Here is a 17739-nt window from a genome sequence, read left to right on the forward strand (position 1 = left end):
TATGTGAAATTTCACTATTTTTAGCGTTGACAAGAAACATTCGTTAGGCCCAGGGCTGGATCCTGTATCGGGCACCCTCAGGTGACACAGAGGAAAGGTTCCAAGTGAAGATGGCCATCAAGCTGAGAGCCCTTACACCCGGGTCCTGCAGATGATGGACCCGGGGATGCAAAATCACAGCTAGAGCGGGTTGTGCAAGTCATGTGTTTCCCCATAAGACTGGGACCTCCTGGCCGGCAGGGAGGGAGATGCCTGAGTCATCAGACCCTGCCTGACCAAGGCCAACCCCAAAGCCCTTGGCCACATAGGCCTGGGGCAGGGTGAATGAGAAAATCCAAAAGGACAGGTCTCCACCATCCAGGGAAGTCTGAAAACACACAGCAGAGATGTTCTGGACAGACACATGCCTAGGAGGAGTTTCCAAGTGGGACCTGGGGAGGGAAGGTCACTGTGCTGGGGTACAGCAGGCTTGGTAGGGCTGTGACTCCTGGCAGTGGGAAGACTGTGCTGGAGAGGAGGGATTCCATCCCTGGATGGGCTTTGACAGCAAACTTGCTCCAGGATGGAGAGGAAAGCCTTGGATGCAGAGTCGGAAAAGGTGGGTGGAGTGCAGAGAGGCTATTTTAGGCAGGCCTAGGAGTGCAAAGGCCCAGAGGCTCCTGGGGCTGGGCCGGGGCAGGTGAGGGCAGCAACCTGACTGAGCTCTGGGAGGGAGGGCTCTCGTCCGGGTGGAGGATCCTGTATTCAGAGACTGTAACAGAGGGATGGGGAGGTAGTTGGAGGGGACAGGAACTTCAGGCAGAGAGGAACTGGGGACTAAGGAAGCTTGCATCTTTCTGGAAGGGTAAAAGTTGATATTTGGGATAGTCCCTGCAGTGCATGCTTCCTCCCATAAAAGCGTCTTTCAGACTCTGGAGTTTCCATCTCAGGCCTCCCCAACCCGGTCCCATTCTCCTGCCCCGTCCTGCCCCAGGGCGCCCAAGAGAGGGTGAGGCAGCTCTTTGCGCCCCTAGCCTGACGGGTGGAACCCGGGCGCCCCACGGACTCTCTGGGTGGGGATGCTCAGGCGGGCGCCGCTCGTTCGAGGTTGTGCGCCGCCAGGGCGCGTGGCGCGCCCGACGGTGGCCGGCGGCGGGGCACCCCCAGTCCGGCCCATGGCGCTACTCTGCCGCCGCCTCGGGGTGTCTCTGCTTCGCTGCGAGCCGGAACCGCGGCGGCGGCGGCGCGAGGAGGGGAGCAGGCGGCGGCGGCCGCCGCGCCAAGAAGCGCCGGGTCACCGCAGGCTGAGGCGCCCGCCGTCCCCGCCCTCCCCCTCGCTCGCCTTCCCCTCCCTCCCGCCTCGCTCTCTCGCTCGCTCCTTTCCTCTCCCCGCCTCCCCTCCGCGCTCCCCCGCCCTCCTCTCCGCGCCTCGCCTCCTCCGCCCCGCGCCCTGCGGTGCTGCAGCTGCGGGCGGCTCCAGCTGCCCCCAGATGTGGGCTGGGCGGCGCGCGGGGAACTTTCGCGCCGGCAGCGAGTGCGGGGCCCCGGCTGCGGTCCGGCTGCCATGGATCCGCCGGCGGGAGCCGCTTGCCGCCTGCTCTGCCCCGCGCTGCTGCTGCTGCTGCTGCTGCTGCTGCTGCCGCCGCTCCTGCTGCCGCCGCCGCCCGCGGACGCCCGGCTTGCAGCCGCCGCCGACCCCCCAGGTAGGTGCAGCCGGGTCCCCACGCCCCACGACCCCCGTCGGCCGGGCCCCGCCCCGCGTGCTCCGCCGCCCCCTCCCCAGGCGTTGTCCAGCCCGACTTGGGCAAACTCCGCGCGCCCCGCCCGGGGCCAAGTTGGCCAACTTCGGGGCTGGGTTGGTCGCGCAGGGGGCGCCCCGCGGCGCACCGGAGCGCCTCCGGCCGGAGGCGAACCTCGGAGCGTTCGCGGCTCCCGGGACGCGGAGCAAGGAGATGGAGGGCCGGGAAAGCCTCGCGGCCGAGAGCGCGGCGCTAGCCCCAGCGGGTCCTGGGGAGCCAGGGCGAGGCGGCGCCGGGGCTCGAGTCCGGGGACGCTCGGGAGGAGCCGGGTGCTGAGCGCGCCGCCTTGGCCCTGAGGACTGATGCGGCGCCCGGGGTTGGGGGGAATCCCTGAGCACCCGAGGGACCCTGCTCCACCCCTCCCTGTCCTCGGGCGCGCGGGGAGGGGGCAGGCATCGGTCCAACCGAGAGCTGGACACGGAGGACAGGCCGCGCGTGCCCAGGGGAGCCGAGTCCTCGCCGCTCCGGAGGCTAGCGGTGAGGGCGCCCGGGCGGCGGGGGCCGCGAAGGGGTTGAGGCGAGGCGCACGGTAAGGGGCCAACCGGCAATGGTTTCGGAGCAGCCCCACGTCCTGCCAAGGACGGTAGGTTCAAGGGCTGGGGGCGCTCTGATGGGGCTGTCCCCAGGGGAACTGTGAGGAGCTCTCGAGCTTCAAAACGGAACGGGACAGGGGGCAGAGCGCTTGGCTGACTGGGTCCCAGAGGGGGACCGCCTGGGAGCTGCGGGGTTCCGGAATGGTGGCTCCGTTAACGCCCCTTCCCAGTCGGAAGAAGGCCGGGGAGGTGAAGGCTAGTTTCTGGGGGTTGCCTGGCAGAATGCCCTTTCTTTCGCAGTGGTGGTGGATGGGGGAGGGCTGGGGGGCTGCGGGGCTTGGCGGCAGGTCCCCCGGGCTCCGAGATCTTGGCGGGTCTAACGCCCCTTCCCGTTGCAGGCGGGCCCCTGGGACACGGAGCGGAGCGCATCCTGGCGGTGCCGGTGCGCACTGACGCCCAGGGCCGCTTGGTGTCCCACGTGGTGTCAGCGGCGTCGGCCCAGGCTGGGGTACGGGCCCGCAGGGCAGCCCCTGTCCAGACCCCGGGCTTACCTGGAGACAACCAGGAGGACCCTGGCGGCCGCCTCTTCTACAACGTCACGGTCTTCGGTCGAGACCTGCACCTGCGGCTGCGGCCCAACGCCCGCCTCGTGGCGCCCGGAGCCACCGTGGAGTGGCAAAGCGAGTCGGGTGCCACCCGCGTGGAGCCCCTGCTTGGGACCTGTCTCTACGTCGGAGACGTGGCGGGTCTGGCTGAAGCCTCCTCCGTGGCGCTCAGTAACTGCGACGGGCTGGTGAGTACTCACTTCTCTCTCGCTCCTTTCTGCCCACTGCCCTTGCCTGGCACTTGGGAGCTGGTTCCCCGTGACTCCAAGGCCTGCACTGAGGATCTCCTTTGCACCCCAGCGTGCAGGCAGCACCCCGCACAGAAGGAAGGGGTTGGCACAAAGGCAAGTTATTTCAACTGACCCAGAGGAGTGACTTAGGCAGCGGGTGGTGTTCTCCAAAGCTCTGCCAAGTAGCAGAGTGCCGTCTCCCTGATGCCCGCGGGGCACAGGTCTTCCTGTGGTCACCAGTGTGTACGACTCTGGGAGTGTATGCATTTGCATGCGTGTTCTGGAATGTTGGTGTGTGCTCGGATCTGGGAACCCATGCAGATATGTGGATGTGCCATTGTGTGTCTTATACATGTGTGTATCTGTGGGTTTCTGCTCCTTTGGGTGTCTGGGTATCTGTTCAGTGTGTGTCCATGGGCATCTTAACATATGTGATATGTGTTGGGGGGGGCACACGTGCTGGAAGTCTGTCTTCTTGTTTCTGTGTGTGCAGGTGGTGGCAGTCCAGGGAGCAGGCAGGCTTTGGTGCTGAAATGCCCAGTTATCCGTCTGCCCCCTGGCTGACCGGGAGCCACTGATTTTTCTGCTGTGGTTTCCTGTTGAACTCCAGCTGGTAATTTGAAAAGTCGGTTTTCTCTCTCTATTTTGAGCCAAGGGGAGCATTTGGAAATGCAGGCTCTGGTGCCCACGGGCAGCCTCTGAAGGACAAGGAGAGAGGCTGAGTCCCCTCCTGGGACTGGTTGGGCCACCCAGTGTGCCTTGAGCCCTGGGACGTTTTCTTGTTTCCAGGGGCCCAGAGGGACCACAGCTTGGCATGAGTGCGGCCTCAGAGGAAGCCTGGATCGATGCTCAGGGAGGCGGCTGACATTGGCGGTGCTTTGTCCGGCCGCCCCGGGGCCTGGCACGTGGCAGAAACCACTGCAGTCTTCTATTTTGGATTGGGGGTGTGGTGGTCAGGCTGGCCGGGCCTGGCCAGACATCTGAAGCCACCCACCGTGGGTTCTGCTCTAATTGCTGCTCAGAGCACTGCTGTGCGGGCGAGTGGCCGCTCTCCCGGCCCTGCTGGCCCCCGAGGCCCCTGTCCTCAGGCTAGTCCTGCTGCTGCCTGCAGAGTCTGCAGTCCCACCAGAGCCCCACAACCACTGGTGTTCTTTTTATGGAGACATAAGAAATGTCACTTGTTGCTTCGGAAAATCACTGCCTTTGGCTGGATTGAGTTAGAACCCAGGCGTATTGCAAACAGCTATAAATGTCCTTGGAGGAGTTGGGTTATTGTGGTGCAGCCTTTTATATGGCCATTGTCTCTGAGGCCATCCGGGGCCTCATAGGTGTGTCTCATTTCATGCTGTAGGTGAATTTCCTAAATAAATTGGTGCTGGGAACTCCAGGGTTTGGGGGATCTGACTCAGATGCAGTCTGTAGGTGGGTCAGCTCCTGTGGACTGAGAGATTCCTGATGGAGAGAATTTTATGGGATGCTTTGTCTCTGTATCATTCTTTCATCTGTCATTTGGTGATTCATTTGTTTAGCCAGAACCTCTTAGTGCCATCTGTCCACTGTGCGGGTCAGGGGTGTGGCTGGCCCAGTGCCCACCTGGAGCTGGGGACCACTGATGGGCTGAGGGGCAGCTCTGGCTTGGGCTTTGACCGCAGACTCCTGGGGGCTATTTGGAGAATGAGCTGGCAGCAGGTCAAGGGGCAGGTTGGCAACCGTAGTGGAGGGAAGAACACGTGTGCAGGTACTGGGTGTGCGTTGGCCTGGTCGGGACAGGCATGGTGAGATGTCATGAGGACTGGCCACACACCTGCACAGGGTCCTGCAAGGCAGCTGGAAAGAAGACGAGAGTTGGAAGATGTGCTGGGGCGTGCCTGAGGGGTCTTGAATGCTGTCAAGGAAAAAGGGCCTGGAGACATTGGGGCATCAATATTAATTCTGTACTCTTCCTTCCTCCCTCTTCCTTCCTTCCTTCCTTCCCTCCTTTCTCTCTTCTGTCCCTCCTTCCTTCCTTTTGTTTTGGTGTGTCTCTTCTCATTTTATACTAATTAATTCCTTAACCCTTTGAGTCTTTCTGTGTATCACTGATAGATCTGGGGCTCTATACATGGTGCAGAGCTGTGGTCCCCATAGCTATCATGCAGGGGAGGGATCCTCATCCCTGGTTTGCACATGCTCAGATGAGGCTCTGGGAGGTCGAGCAACTTGCCCAAGACCACCATGCCTGCTGGAATCCAGCCTGGTTCCCTCCAGCCCTATGTGCCACAGGGCTCCCAAGTTGGGCTGGGTAGAAGGCACTGAGATGTGCAAAATCTGTGCACTCCTCCCAATAGGCCTTACGTGAATAAATGCATCTCATTCTCCTAGCAACTCAGGCCCTTAACCACCATGCCACATAGGCCCCCGGCCTCTGTAGCATTTATTCTTCCTTCAGAGATAGCAAAACTCACGAAAGCAGGTATGTCTTGCTGTAGCATGTGTGCACATCCCCAGGGATCTTGTTAAAATGCAAGTTCTGGTTCAGCACATCTAGGGTGGGGCCTAAAGTTCTGCCTTCCTTCCTTCCTTTTCTTTTCCCTCCTTTCCTTTCCTTTCTTTCCTTCTCTCTTTCTCTTTCTGTCTGTATGTCTCTCTGAAAGAGCATGTGTGAGGGCAGGGAATGGCAGAGGGAGAAAGAGAGAGAGAGAGAGACACTCTTAAGCAGATTCCTCACTGGGTGTGGATCTCAAGATCTGGGGCTTGTACTCAACACCCTGAGATCATGACCTGAGCTGAAATCAAGAGTTGGATGCTTAACCTTCTGAGCCACCCAGAAATGCAAGTTCTGCATTTCTAATAAGCGTCCTGGTCCTCAGGCCGCCCTTTGAGAAGCAAGGCTCAACAGCCCCATTTCTAAAGATTTTGTTTATTTATTTATTTATTTGACAGAGAGTGAGAGAGAGAGAGAGTATATGAGCAGGGGGAGAGAGGTAGCAAAGGGAGAGAGAGAAGCAGACTCCCTGCTGAGCAGGGAGCCTGATGCGGGGCTTAACCCCAGGACCCTGGGGTCATGACCCGAGCTGAAGGCAGACGCTAATGCACTGAGCCACCCAGGCGCCCCATCAACAGCCCTGTTTCTGCAAGAGAGTTCTGCACATTCTTCCACTAGTTGTTCCTTGCAGACGGGTTTCAGTGGACAACAGGTGTGGGGGATGCTGCACTTTGCACTCAGCTTGGGCAATTCAGGGGGCCCATCGCAGTCTCTGGGAATTTCTGTAATAAAGAAAGCTCTCGCACTCTGAGTAACCTGTCATTTCCCACACAGAGGGGACTGTGGAACCCCTTTTTTGCAGAATGTGTCTTCCTGAAGTTGTGTAGAAAATCCATGGAACAGGGTCCCAGGAGCTTGTACGTGCATTCTCTCTCAAAAAATAAATAAATAAAATCTTTGGACAGCAGTCTTCTAGTCAAGGGGAATCTTATTTCTCAGTATCTGTCAGGATCCTTTCAGTTACAAGTGACAGACTGCTTAAATGGGTTTAAACAATAGCTCTCCTAATGGTAAGTCTTCAGGCATGACTGATTCCAGGTGCTCCCTTTAGGTCATTAGGACACATCCCATCTCTTGCCTCTGTCTTCTTTTGGGTTGGCTTTGTTCTCAAGTGTGGTCCTTCTATTCTGCGTCTAGGGGTATCGTTTTCTGAATAATTTCGCTGAGACCTGGTTATCACTCCGGCCAGCCTGGGCTCTGGTGCTTCTGTGAGGAGCAGGACATGGGATTTGCAGACCCCCAGAAATGGAGAGCGGAAGAGGTGCTGTCCCCTCAGTTACTATGAGATGGTGATCCTGAATCTGCCAAGATGTAGATTGCTCTGGAGTCAGGTAGAGGTGCAGACTTAAGAAATTCCACTTGAAGACATGCTTTGTAAGACATGCTGTGCACTTTATTCCCAGAGTCTGGCAAACGCAGAGTTTCCAGGTTTTTTGTTTGTTTGTTTGTTTTATAGCCACTAGACAGAAGTCATTCATAACATTCATGAGGAGAGGTTAAGGTTTGTTTTTTCATGATGCATGAGAAAATTATGCTTAATGAAGGGTTCTTGCATGTGTTAATTTCATATTATTCACATATGCTCATTAAAAATCCAGTGAGGGGGGCGCCTGGGTGGCTCAGTCAGTAAGAGTCTGCCTTCGGCTCAGGTCATGATCTCAGGGTCCTGGGATCTAGCCCCGTGTTGGGCTCCCTGCTCAGCAGGGGAGTCTGCTTCTCCCTCTGCCTCCGCCCCTCCCCCCATCCATGCACTCACTCTCTCTCTCTCACAAATAAATAAAAGCTTATTTTTTATAACCCAAGCAGAAGCCTATTGTAATAATAGTAAATAGTAAGTCATAGTTTGCTATTATGTGCCAGACTGCCTGCTGAGTGCCTTATGCCTGCATCTCCTTGTTCAGTCCTCACGATGTCCTATGGCCTGTGCTTGATATTATCCCCATTCTACAGATGAATCAACTGAGTCTCCAAATGCTGACAGCTTGCTTCAAGCTTTGCTGTTGGTATTTGAATGCATGTCTTCCACCCAGTGCATGATTCCAAGATCATGCGCACTACATTTTATTGTTGGTTTTGTTTTGTTTTTTTGGCATGCCAACAGAAAGAATAAAAATGAAGAAATGCACTTCTGTAAAACATTTTTTACCTTCCCTATTTTGACTCCTGGAGCCCTTCTGAGTCTGGGAGCAGGCCTGGTGGCTGAGTGGCTTGCTGATACACTGCTGACCTGCTCTAGCCTGCAGTTCTTGAGGGGTTGCCTGAGTCTTTGTAGCTGGGTGATCGTAATGGGGACTCCCGTACAGCTGAAGCACCCAGCTCCCTCTCTGCCTCCCACCTCAGGGCAGCTCTGGGGACCCCTCCAGCCTGATAGGGCATGACTAGGCTAGTGGGTGGAAGTCATCATGGGATGGGGGGTGGGAAGGGTCTGAGCTCTGAGGTCTGGTCCTATCCTGAGGTCTGAGGGGTGGGGGCAGTGTACACCCTTCCCAGGGGGCTCAATGTGAGGCCCCATGATGCTGTGAAGCAGAACTCCCACGGTGTGCCTGAGGTGCAGAGAGACCCAAGGGTTTCTGCCTTGTGGGCTGGGGCCCCTCCACTAGGTACCTATGCTGTCCAGTATTTTTTTTTTTTATTATTTCATTTATTTATTTGAGAGAGAGAGGGAGCGAGCTTGAGTGGGGGTGGGGAGGGGTAGAGGGAAAAAGAGAGAGAGAATCCCAAGCAGATTCTACACTGAGTGCAGAGCCAGTGTGGGGCTCGATCCCAGCATGCTGAGATCACGACCTGAGCTGAAGTTAAGAGTGAGGAGCTTGGGTACCTGGGTGGCTCAGTGGGTTAAGCCTTTGCCTTCAGCTCAGGTCATGATCCCAGGGTCCTGGGATTGAGCCCCGCATCAGGTTCTCTGCTAAGCAGGGAGCCTTCTTCCCCCACCCCCGCCGCCTGCTTCACTGCCTATTTGTGATCTCTGTCAAATAAAAAAAGTAAAATCTTAAAAAAAAAAAAAAAAAAAAAAAGAGTCGGAAGCTTAACAAACTGAGCCACCCAGGAGCTTGTGTCCAGTCTTTAGTCATTAAGAATCACTGAGGTCTACAGAGAGAAATCATCTGCTGGCCTAAGGGACCACGATGAGTTTCATTTTTCCTCACAAGCATCCTGCTTTTGAGGCCATACATTGGGCTCCAGCTGGCACAGGTGCTAGGGTGGGGTGGGCAGGTGTGGCAGGCTCAGTCTGTGGGGTTGAGGGCGAGGATGCCTGGGACTTGCAGCCGGTTTTCCTTCCTCCTGCCCCTCCTCCTTGTTGTTTAAGACTCATTCAGTTTAAGTGACAGAGACCTGGCTTACAGTAAATGAAATAAACAAGGGATGTCATGAGCCCGATGACTCTTGGGGTCCTGATGAGTTCAGGCATGGCTGCATCCAGGGGTTCAGGGCTTGTTTCATCACATGTTCTCTACCTTTCAGCTCTATTACTCTCTGTCTCAATATGGTCTTCCCCATGTGGGGACCACTGGCAACTCCTGGCTTAAATTGCTGCCATGGTAGCAATCAGAAATGGAGAGCACTCCTTTCTCGATGGTTCCTGCTAGCATCCTGGAGAGGGCTTTGTTGGGCCCCACTTAGGTTACAGGCCCCTCTTTGAACCAATCGTTGTGATGTAAGCCTGGCCTGAGTTTCTTGCTCATGTTTAGGATTGAAAGTGAGGGTCAGATCCCCAAACCCTGGAATGGATGGATGTTTTACATGAAAGCAAGAGGAAGGTGAATGTGCCGAGCAGATGAAAACAGTTACCACTGCACTCTATCTGGACTCTGGGTCCCCATGTCCAGATCTCTTCATGGGCTCCAGACTTGCCTGCCCAGCTGCCTCCAGGGCTCCCTCCCTGGTGACTCCGTGCTTCTGAAATGGAAAGTGGTCTCCACTTTCTTAGATTCCACTCTTTCTTGGGTGGGAATCCCAGGATCACCCCTCTCCTCCCTCTCCATGACCCGTATATCCAGCCTGCCACTGTCCTAGATGTCTCCGGACTTTATCCATGTTCCCATCCCTCCACAATGCCTGATCCCAAGCCCTGTCTTTTGCACCTGTGATGAAGATCTGCTGCTATTTGGTCTGTCCCCAGTAACTCTTTCTCCTTGCAGCAGCCACACTGATTTTCATAAACCATATATTAAGTTATGTCACTCCTTGCTCAAGATCTTTCAGTGATTCTTATTGCCCTTAAAAAAAAAAAAAATCCAAACCCGGAAAAATATCCAAATCTACCATCCTGGCATTCAGGACAAACTATGATCTGGCCCAGTGGCCTCCAGTTTCATCTGTCAGAGTGTCCTTCTCATGCCTGTGCCCCATCACACTGAGCTTTTAGTTCCCCCAACACAGGACACCCCTCATCCCAGGACCTTTGCATAGGTTGTGTCCTTGCCTAGACCACTCTTTTACCTTCGTCTTTACCTGGCTCACTCCGTAGGTCTCAGCTAAATGGCATTTCATCCAGGAAGCGATCTTAGGCATTGTCATGCCAGGTTGCACCCTGTGCTTCTTGGTAACGTGTACCATGCGTAATGTGTACCCACCCAGCTGTGTTCGCAGGGCCCCGCTCTGGCTGGGCAGACCTCACCAGGGAGCTGTGAAATGAGAGTTCCCAGGGAGAGGGGGCCAGAAGCCTATGGAGGAAATGGTTGGGGACTTGCTCCCGAGACCCTGTGTAGCCCCCAGAGCTGGCCCATCTTTCCTCATCTGCTCTCTTGCCAATCCCAGAATGCCTACACTCCCTGGGGAAGACCCCCTTGGAGAATGGTTGAAAACTCTGCCTCCTTTCCCATAGGAAAGCACTTGTGCATAACATGTGGTTTTATGGTTTTCCTGCACCTACTTTGGGGTTCATAAAACTTGAGTTCAAAACCCTTGGTCTAAATCAATCCGAGTAAGAGAGGGAAGACCCTCCCCCACCTCCCCATTCCTGTATGGGGAAGTGTTGGTTGGGAGTGAGGAGATGTTGGGCTGGGCTCTGGCAAGTCATCTTCCGGACCCTGAGTAAATCCTCTCACCACTGGCCTCAGTTTGTCCAGGTGGAAACTGGGGGCTGGAGTTAACCATTTCTGGGACACTCCCAGGGCAACTCCAGGTGCCTTAGGGACCAGATGGGGATCAAACACAAGTGAGGTGACAGGGTTGGAGGAGGGAGATGTAGGGACCCTGGCGAGCCCAAGCCCCACCTCCCTTGAGAAAGTGTTGCCCCTCAGGAGTGTGGGCTCCTTGCTGCTGAGCTCCCCATTGTTTCTTCAGAGAAACCGTGTTTCTGAGTGTGTTGGTATCACATCCAGTGAGAAGACCCTGTATGGGCCCTGAGGACCCCTGACAGGGCCACCAGAGGCAGTGTGGAAGTGTTGGGAGGTGTGCTGGCAGCAGGATCTGAGATGCGCCAGGGGTTCCTGCTGGCAGGGGCTGGGAACTTGCTTGAACCCAGCCTGACTTTATCATCCATCACCCTATGCCTCAGCTTCCAGCACGTCTACAACCTTCTGGCTGGCCACCCCACCACATCTCACTGGGAGTGACTTGGTGGAAGGGAAGGAGCATCTCAGAGGCTGTTCCCTGCCTGGGCGGGGTAGGGACGTGCACTGATCAGTGGCTGCCACTATGGAGGCGGACTTGTCAGGGGTTCGTGCTATAGGGGGCGAGTAGCAGCCTGTGACCCTGACCCACCACCCCATTTGCCTTGTGGTGGCCCCTCAGTTTGGTGTAGGTGCATCCATGATCTGAAAGCCAGACTCATTTATCTGTCTTCCGCCTGGACTCGTTAAAAATCACAGGCAGCCAGTAGCTGATTGCCAGGCGCTGGGGTAAAGACGGGAATGTGGCGTTATTGTTAATGGTTACAGAGTTTAAGTTTTACAAGAAAACAAGAGGTCTGATGATGGTTGCGCAACATTAGGAAAGCATTTAAGAGCACCGAACGACACCAAAAGTGGTTAAGACGGTGAAAAAGGGCATCTGAGGACTCGTGGGATTCGGTAGGTAGTTCAGAGGTGCAGTGGTGCCCCTTGAGCCCAGCTCGTCCAGTTTTCCTCTCCAGTGGGACTCTGTTCTCTGGGGTACTAGTGGTTGCTGCTGTCCCCACACCCCTCTCACCCCCACACACAGCTTGGTGGGAAAAGGAAGCCATTTTTGGGAGGTTCCCGCCACGGTCTTGAGCTTCACTCTGATTGGGCGGGATTGGATCACGGGACTTTCCCATAGCCAATCACTGTGGCCCAGGAATGCTGTGCGCTGACTGGCTCTAGCCCGAGTCACGTGCGCCAGCCGCTGCCTAGAATTGTCTGCTGAGAGGGCTTCGGGGTCGCGACCGTCAGTCATGGCCGCGTTACTCTTCTACAGGCTGAGGGCCCTGCTAACCGCGCTGCCCCTCAAGAAAAGGCGGCCAGAGAATCAGTGTCTATGCCCTTTACCTCTGCTGCGGCATGTGCCCAGTCCCTGCATTCGTCCTGTGAACTAGCACCTTTCACAGGGTGAAAGGTGCCCCTTTCACAGATGAGGAAACTGAGGCTTGGTGAGTTCCTGGGATCTGTGGGCTCTCCAGGTGTGGGGTCGCCTCGGTGCACGGAATCCTCTAGGGACAGGCAGAGCGGAGCCCAGCTCGGCCCCTCAGGGAAGGCCAGCACAGTCGATCACTGATCTCAGAGCCTGAGCCGGGGAGGCCGCCTCTTCCCGAGTCATCCCTTGTGACCCTGCGGTGACTTCACCGCGTCGTCGTGTGTGTCTGGCGCTGGTTGTGGCGCGTAACGGCGCCGCCCATTCCCGTGTTGGCTTCAGGCTCTTACCGTCCCGTGGCCAGCCGTGGCAGCCGGTCCCCCTGTGCCCCCAGCACTTGGGGAGTGTGGAGTGATGCCAGGGGTCAGCCGGGAGGTAGGGAAGGCCAGAGCGTCGCCCAGGCCTGCTGTGGGGACCATGAGTGCCACAGCCAAGGGGAGCAGTCTGGAGAAACTCATCTGCCCCGAGCCATGGGGACGCCCTCCAGGGGCCTGGTGTGCCCGCCTAGCATCCAGGCTGGCTTTGCTGTGTGGCGGCCTGAGCCTCCCCAGTCTGGTCGCTGAAATCCATACTGGCAAATGCCTATGGATCCCTTCCTGGGACCCTCGGTCTACCAGTGGGCAGACACATCCTTCATTACCCTCCCTGCCCTCCTCTGCTGGGGCAGCCTGGGGGAACGTACGTGCGTGTTTGTGCACCTTTGTGTGGGGATGGGTGTGTGTGTGTATGTGGAAAGGTGTGCTTGGGTATGTGTGTGCATGCCTATCTGTATGAGTGTGACATGAATATGTATGTACCTGCGTGTGAATGTGTGTCTATGCTTGTGAGTTTGTGCATTGGAGTGAGCATGTGTGTGAGTGCGTGCCTTGGTGTGAGTGTGCATGTATTTGTAGGGTGAGCACGTGCATTCAAGTGTGAGTGTGTAAGCATGGTCGTGTGTGTTCTTGCCAAGGGCTTTCTGCAGGGGAGGGGACTGAGACAGGGGAGAGGTACCCAGGGGAGAGGAAGACCCTAGCCCTCTGAATCCTGGCACCACCTTGGGCCCCCTCCTCCCACACTGGCATGCGCTCTGAAATGGGAGGGCCCAGGTAGGAGCCTCTTGCTCTGCTGCTTATGTTTCATATTAAATGTCAACTGTCCACCAGGTCTGCGGTGCTGCCATTAATATGGAGAAGTTATTACAGAGCCTGGAGCTGGCTCCTCGGGCTCATCCATGAATTTCAATTACCTTGCACGTCTACTCTAGGCCTGTGGAGTGGGGCTCACAGCTTCTGCTTGGAGGCAGAGGGAACTCGGCATCCAGAACCCCAGCCCAGGCAGTGCGGAGGGGCTATGCGGGCCCTGCACCTCTCCTCCTTGCCCCGCAAGTTTCACGAGAGCACGGACTTGGTGTGGATGGAGGCTGCTGTGTCACACAGTCCACTCTGCCCTGTGTAGCTGGGCAGTCTGGAGGAGGGCTGAAATGCATAAAACTTGTTTTCCTTGCTTGCAAAGTTGCGGGGGAGGAGCCCGTCCACGCTTGCTGGGCATTGAAAGAGTGTGTGTGCAACAAGTACTTAGTCCAGGCCTGGGGTTTGGGAGATACTGACCGTTTATGCCTTTCATCAGATCTGAGATGCCATCAGTTATAGGGCACACACTCCCAATTACACTGCACCATGGCACCCTAACTACAGTCCTAAGAGGCATAGACACCAGCAGCCCTGCCCCCAGTTGCTCCAAACAGTGGGCCTTTCCTCCCTTTTCACTTGCTTGGCTTACTTAGTGTGTGACTGCCTTCTTTTCTGGGTGTCTTCCTCTCTTTGGTAAAGCATGGAGTTGCAGTCCTTCCTCCAGGATGTTTCCTCACTGATGCCAAAGCTATCCACTCCGTTGTCTCTGTGCTTTTGTGCGCGCATCATCATTTTTTTTTTTGCCATCTTGGTGTGACTTTTTGAAGACATTTTGGATAGTAGGGATCTCAACACAGGAAGTGCTGATCCTACATGCAATTCAGGTAAGGGATAGCGTATGAGCCACATGCCATTGTTGGGTTGGCGTTTGCGAGGCAATGCCAGCCACCACATGGTTGCTGCTGGCTGCTGGTGGTGATTAAAACCCAGTGATTTCATTCTGACTTCAGAGGTGGTAAATGTGGAAAATGTGGGTCTAGAGTCCTGGACAGGCAGGTTTTTGTTTTTTTATTGTTGTTGTTGTTGTTGTTGTTATTTTGTTACAAGTGATTTTAAGGCCATGCCTGAGCTGGTAGGCAGTTCTCATGTTAGGAAGTAGAGCAGCAACGGAGATTGGGAGGTTCACCCTAGAAGGACCAGCCCTTGCTAGGTCTGTGAGTGGCATATTCAAGGATTTGTCTCTGAACCTGGATATTTCTCTTTTGAAAGCAGGGATTTGGGACTTATTTGGCAAATAAGGTGTATTTCTCTATCATGCAAGACTTGTCCAAGTGGCCAGTCTGATTGGGACAGAGCTTCTGAAGGTATGAGAAAAAGTAGCTCAAGAGCTGTGAATATGAACATATATGTATTTTTAATGGATGACGCCATCTCCTATCAGTTGCAAATGAAATGTTGGGTTAACCAATATCACAGATCAAGTCTCTACCAGCACTAAACTGTATTTATTATTAGAGCCTTAAAGTTGTGATAGCTAAAGAATTAGCTGCATTATAGTTACATTATCCACCGCAGTAGCCATGAACCAGGTGATGCTATCACTACTTGAAAGGTGGCTGGTCCTAAGTGAGAGGTGCCCGAGTGTAAAATATTCAGTATTCAAAGTCTTAGTGTAAAATGTATATGTGTGTATAAATATCTCATCGATAATCTAAAAGTATCGAGTATAGATTGAAATAATGTTTTGGAGGTAGTGGATAAAGTAAGATATATTGCTGAAATTGATTTCACCTGTTTTATTTTTTTTTTATTTTTTATTTTTTTCTTAAATGTGGCTCCATGTGAAGTTCTCATTACATTTCTGTTGGACAGTGCTGCTTTGAGACATCTGGCTGGATACTTCCCGCTTCACTGTTATTCTTTTGCAAAATTTTCTTGGCTGGTCATCTCTGTTTATTTCTTTCAATTGAATTTTAGAATTATTTTGTCAGGTTAAAAACATCCCTTGCAAGTTTGATTGACATTAAGTTAAACTTAGAAACCAATTAAAGGAGGAGTTGACATAATTTATAGTATTTACCAGGAACATGGTATATTTTTCAATTGATTTCATTTTGCTTTGATGTTATTCGGTAAAGTATTATACTTTTTTTATATGGGTCACTCATTATTTTAAATCAGGGTCATTTCAAGGATTTTGTTTTTCCTTTTTGCTATTGTTTATGGAATCACTTCCATCTATCATTGGTGTACAGGAAGGCTATTGATTTTTATATAATTAACTTTTATCAAGCTGCTTGATAGAACTCATTAATTCTAATATATCTTTGTGCATTCCCCTGGGTTTTCTAGGTATACAGTTATACTGTCTATAAATGATGATAATTTCGGAGGCTCGTTTCCAATCAGCACCATCTAGAACCTTCAGAGTAATGTTAAGTAACAGCAGCAGCTTTGTGCATCCGAGTCTGCGCCTGGCTCTGATGGGAACGCCCCTGGCATTTCTCTGCTTAATAAAATATAATGCTTGCTCGTGGACTAAGATGGATTTCGTGAGAAGGCAATATCCTCTGAATTCTAGTTTTCTGAGGTCCTATTTTTATCAGCACAGGAGCTCAAATCTAGATTAAATTTGTCTAACACCTCACACACCACTGCCTCCCTCCCTGCCCCCGACCCCCAAAGCCAGAGGCGTTAGACAATTCCCAGGGACTGTGTTTCCCAAGGACCTGGAACTCTGGGCTGCTGGCAGGTCCCCTGAGTTGCCTACTTGCTGGCCCTGAAATGCAAGCCAGCTCCATTTCCAGCTGTCAGGGCCCCTCCCAGGAAGAGGCTGGGGCATGCTGCTGAGGAAGGTGGTGGAGGCTGAACTGCCCAGCCGAGCAGGTGGCTTCCAGGAGAGCTGGAACCAATTCTTAGAAAGCCCACGTGGGGACAAATTGCCAGCTGACATGCTGGGTTCTCCCTCTCTCAGTGGTGTGTCTCCCAACCTTCAGTTTTTCCCGAGTCTTATAGAAGGCTTTACCCTCTTGCTTAGTGGTTGATTCCTGCCCACATGCCCCTACCCCCTTGGGGTCCCACTGGTACCTTAGTTCCCACATGTTTCTAGAAGGTCTTTCCTGAAAGACTCTCGTTCCCATAGAGGGAATCTGTGACCTGTTGTGTAGAGAATAAAATTGTTCTCCATTGTGTTGTCTGTCTCTTTCCCCACAGATGGGCATGGGATTTGGGCACCTTTGAACAATATCTGTGCGGGGGTCCCAGCCTGAGAGATTCTGATTTATCAGATGTGGGTAGGACTTGGGGGTCTGTGTTTTTCAAGAGCTACAAGGGAGAGTCTTATGCATAGCCATTGGGCATGCACTGAGGGTCAGGAGGTATGAGGCTGGACAGAACCAGGTTCAGGGCTGACTCTCCACTTGGCTGGCCTGTGACCCTCAGTTTCCCCAGCGGCCACCCACCTTCCTTGGGGGTGAGGGGGTGAGGGGGAACAAGCTGGTTGGCCTTGGTCCAAAGGTTTGGAATCCAAACTCTTTGGGAGGTTGGGGTGGAAGGAGATGGTGTCCAAGAGGAACAGCTAGGCCTCCAGGTGGCCCAGGACCATGGGAGCTGCTACTGAGGTATTAGCCCCTGACCCTCTATGCCCTCCAGTCTTTTACCTGGAAATTCAGAGCGTGGCAGATGGAGGAAGGCTGAGGCTGCCTGTCCGCACAGTGGGTAGGTAGAACTCACTTGACACTGGGTACTGATCCTGTAGGTTCTTTTGGGCAGGGTGGGGGCAGGGGCATCTCTGCCATGGTGTCCCTCAGTATCCCCCAGCCAGACCCTGGGCCCTGTGAAGCTTCCATCCCTCTTGCCTCCATTCTGCCCTCAGCTCCTCAGCTTCACTGGCTGACCACTGGCCCCTGGTGTGAGCTCACTAGCCTTGAGCTGAGGTCTGAGCTTCCTGGGTGGTTGGGTGTGTCCCAGCCACCAGTGGCTGGTCTGAGACCTGCATACAGAGTGAGGAGAGGTTCCAGGCCAGGGCTCAGCTCAGCTGGAAGTAGAACGGGGCCGTGGCTCAGACGCCGGAAGTCCTTCCATCCTTCTTTCCCAGGCATGCCCTCTTTCTCTTGTCACTCTTCCCTCCCTCCCTGCCCTGTCATGTCCTCTTCTCTCCTCCCTCCGTTTTACCCCCTCCTTTCTCTTCCTCCCTTCCCTTCCTTTCCCATCCCCTCTCTTTCCCAAAGTGAGCCCCCCACTTAGGCAACTGGGACTCTTGAGTGAACTTTTCTTGGTGATGGGCTCTTCAGTACTGGCCATACACTCTGACCCAGGCTGTGCCTGCACATTCTTATAAATACATCACCTCCTGTGACACTGGGAATGGGATCTCATCTGGAAGGAAAGTAGGGCTCAGACAGGGGGAGTGACCCACTCCAGGTCA

At 54.3% G+C, this 17739-nt stretch overlaps 1 protein-coding gene and 1 long non-coding RNA gene across 5 annotated transcripts in view; both read left to right on the forward strand.

The window, feature by feature from the left end:
• Positions 1-1366: 1366 nt before the first annotated feature.
• Positions 1367-17739, forward strand: part of ADAMTS2 (ADAM metallopeptidase with thrombospondin type 1 motif 2) — a 218163-nt gene continuing 201790 nt past the window's right edge. Inside the window, exons 1-2 of one of the 2 annotated variants that reach the window (XM_032335322.1) lie at positions 1367-1682; positions 2710-3104. In XM_032335322.1, the coding sequence (XP_032191213.1) occupies positions 1544-1682; positions 2710-3104 (534 nt within the window). In that variant the 5' untranslated portion in view covers positions 1367-1543. Of the gene's footprint in view, positions 1683-1828; positions 2256-2709; positions 3105-17739 lie in introns of those variants that run through there. The other variant, XM_032335321.1, reaches the window with a different exon arrangement.
• On the forward strand, positions 8682-16756 carry LOC116585920. 3 transcript variants are annotated; one of them, XR_004283803.1, is made up of 3 exons: positions 8682-14197; positions 14586-14677; positions 15666-16756. It is a non-coding gene; the product is annotated as an uncharacterized LOC116585920 (long non-coding RNA). The 3 variants fall into 3 exon arrangements; XR_004283805.1 differs by having other exon boundaries at positions 8682-12576; positions 14583-14677; XR_004283804.1 differs by having other exon boundaries at positions 8682-12576.

Source organism: Mustela erminea, chromosome 3, assembly GCF_009829155.1.
Source record: "Mustela erminea isolate mMusErm1 chromosome 3, mMusErm1.Pri, whole genome shotgun sequence".
Lineage (NCBI taxonomy): Eukaryota > Metazoa > Chordata > Mammalia > Carnivora > Mustelidae > Mustela > Mustela erminea.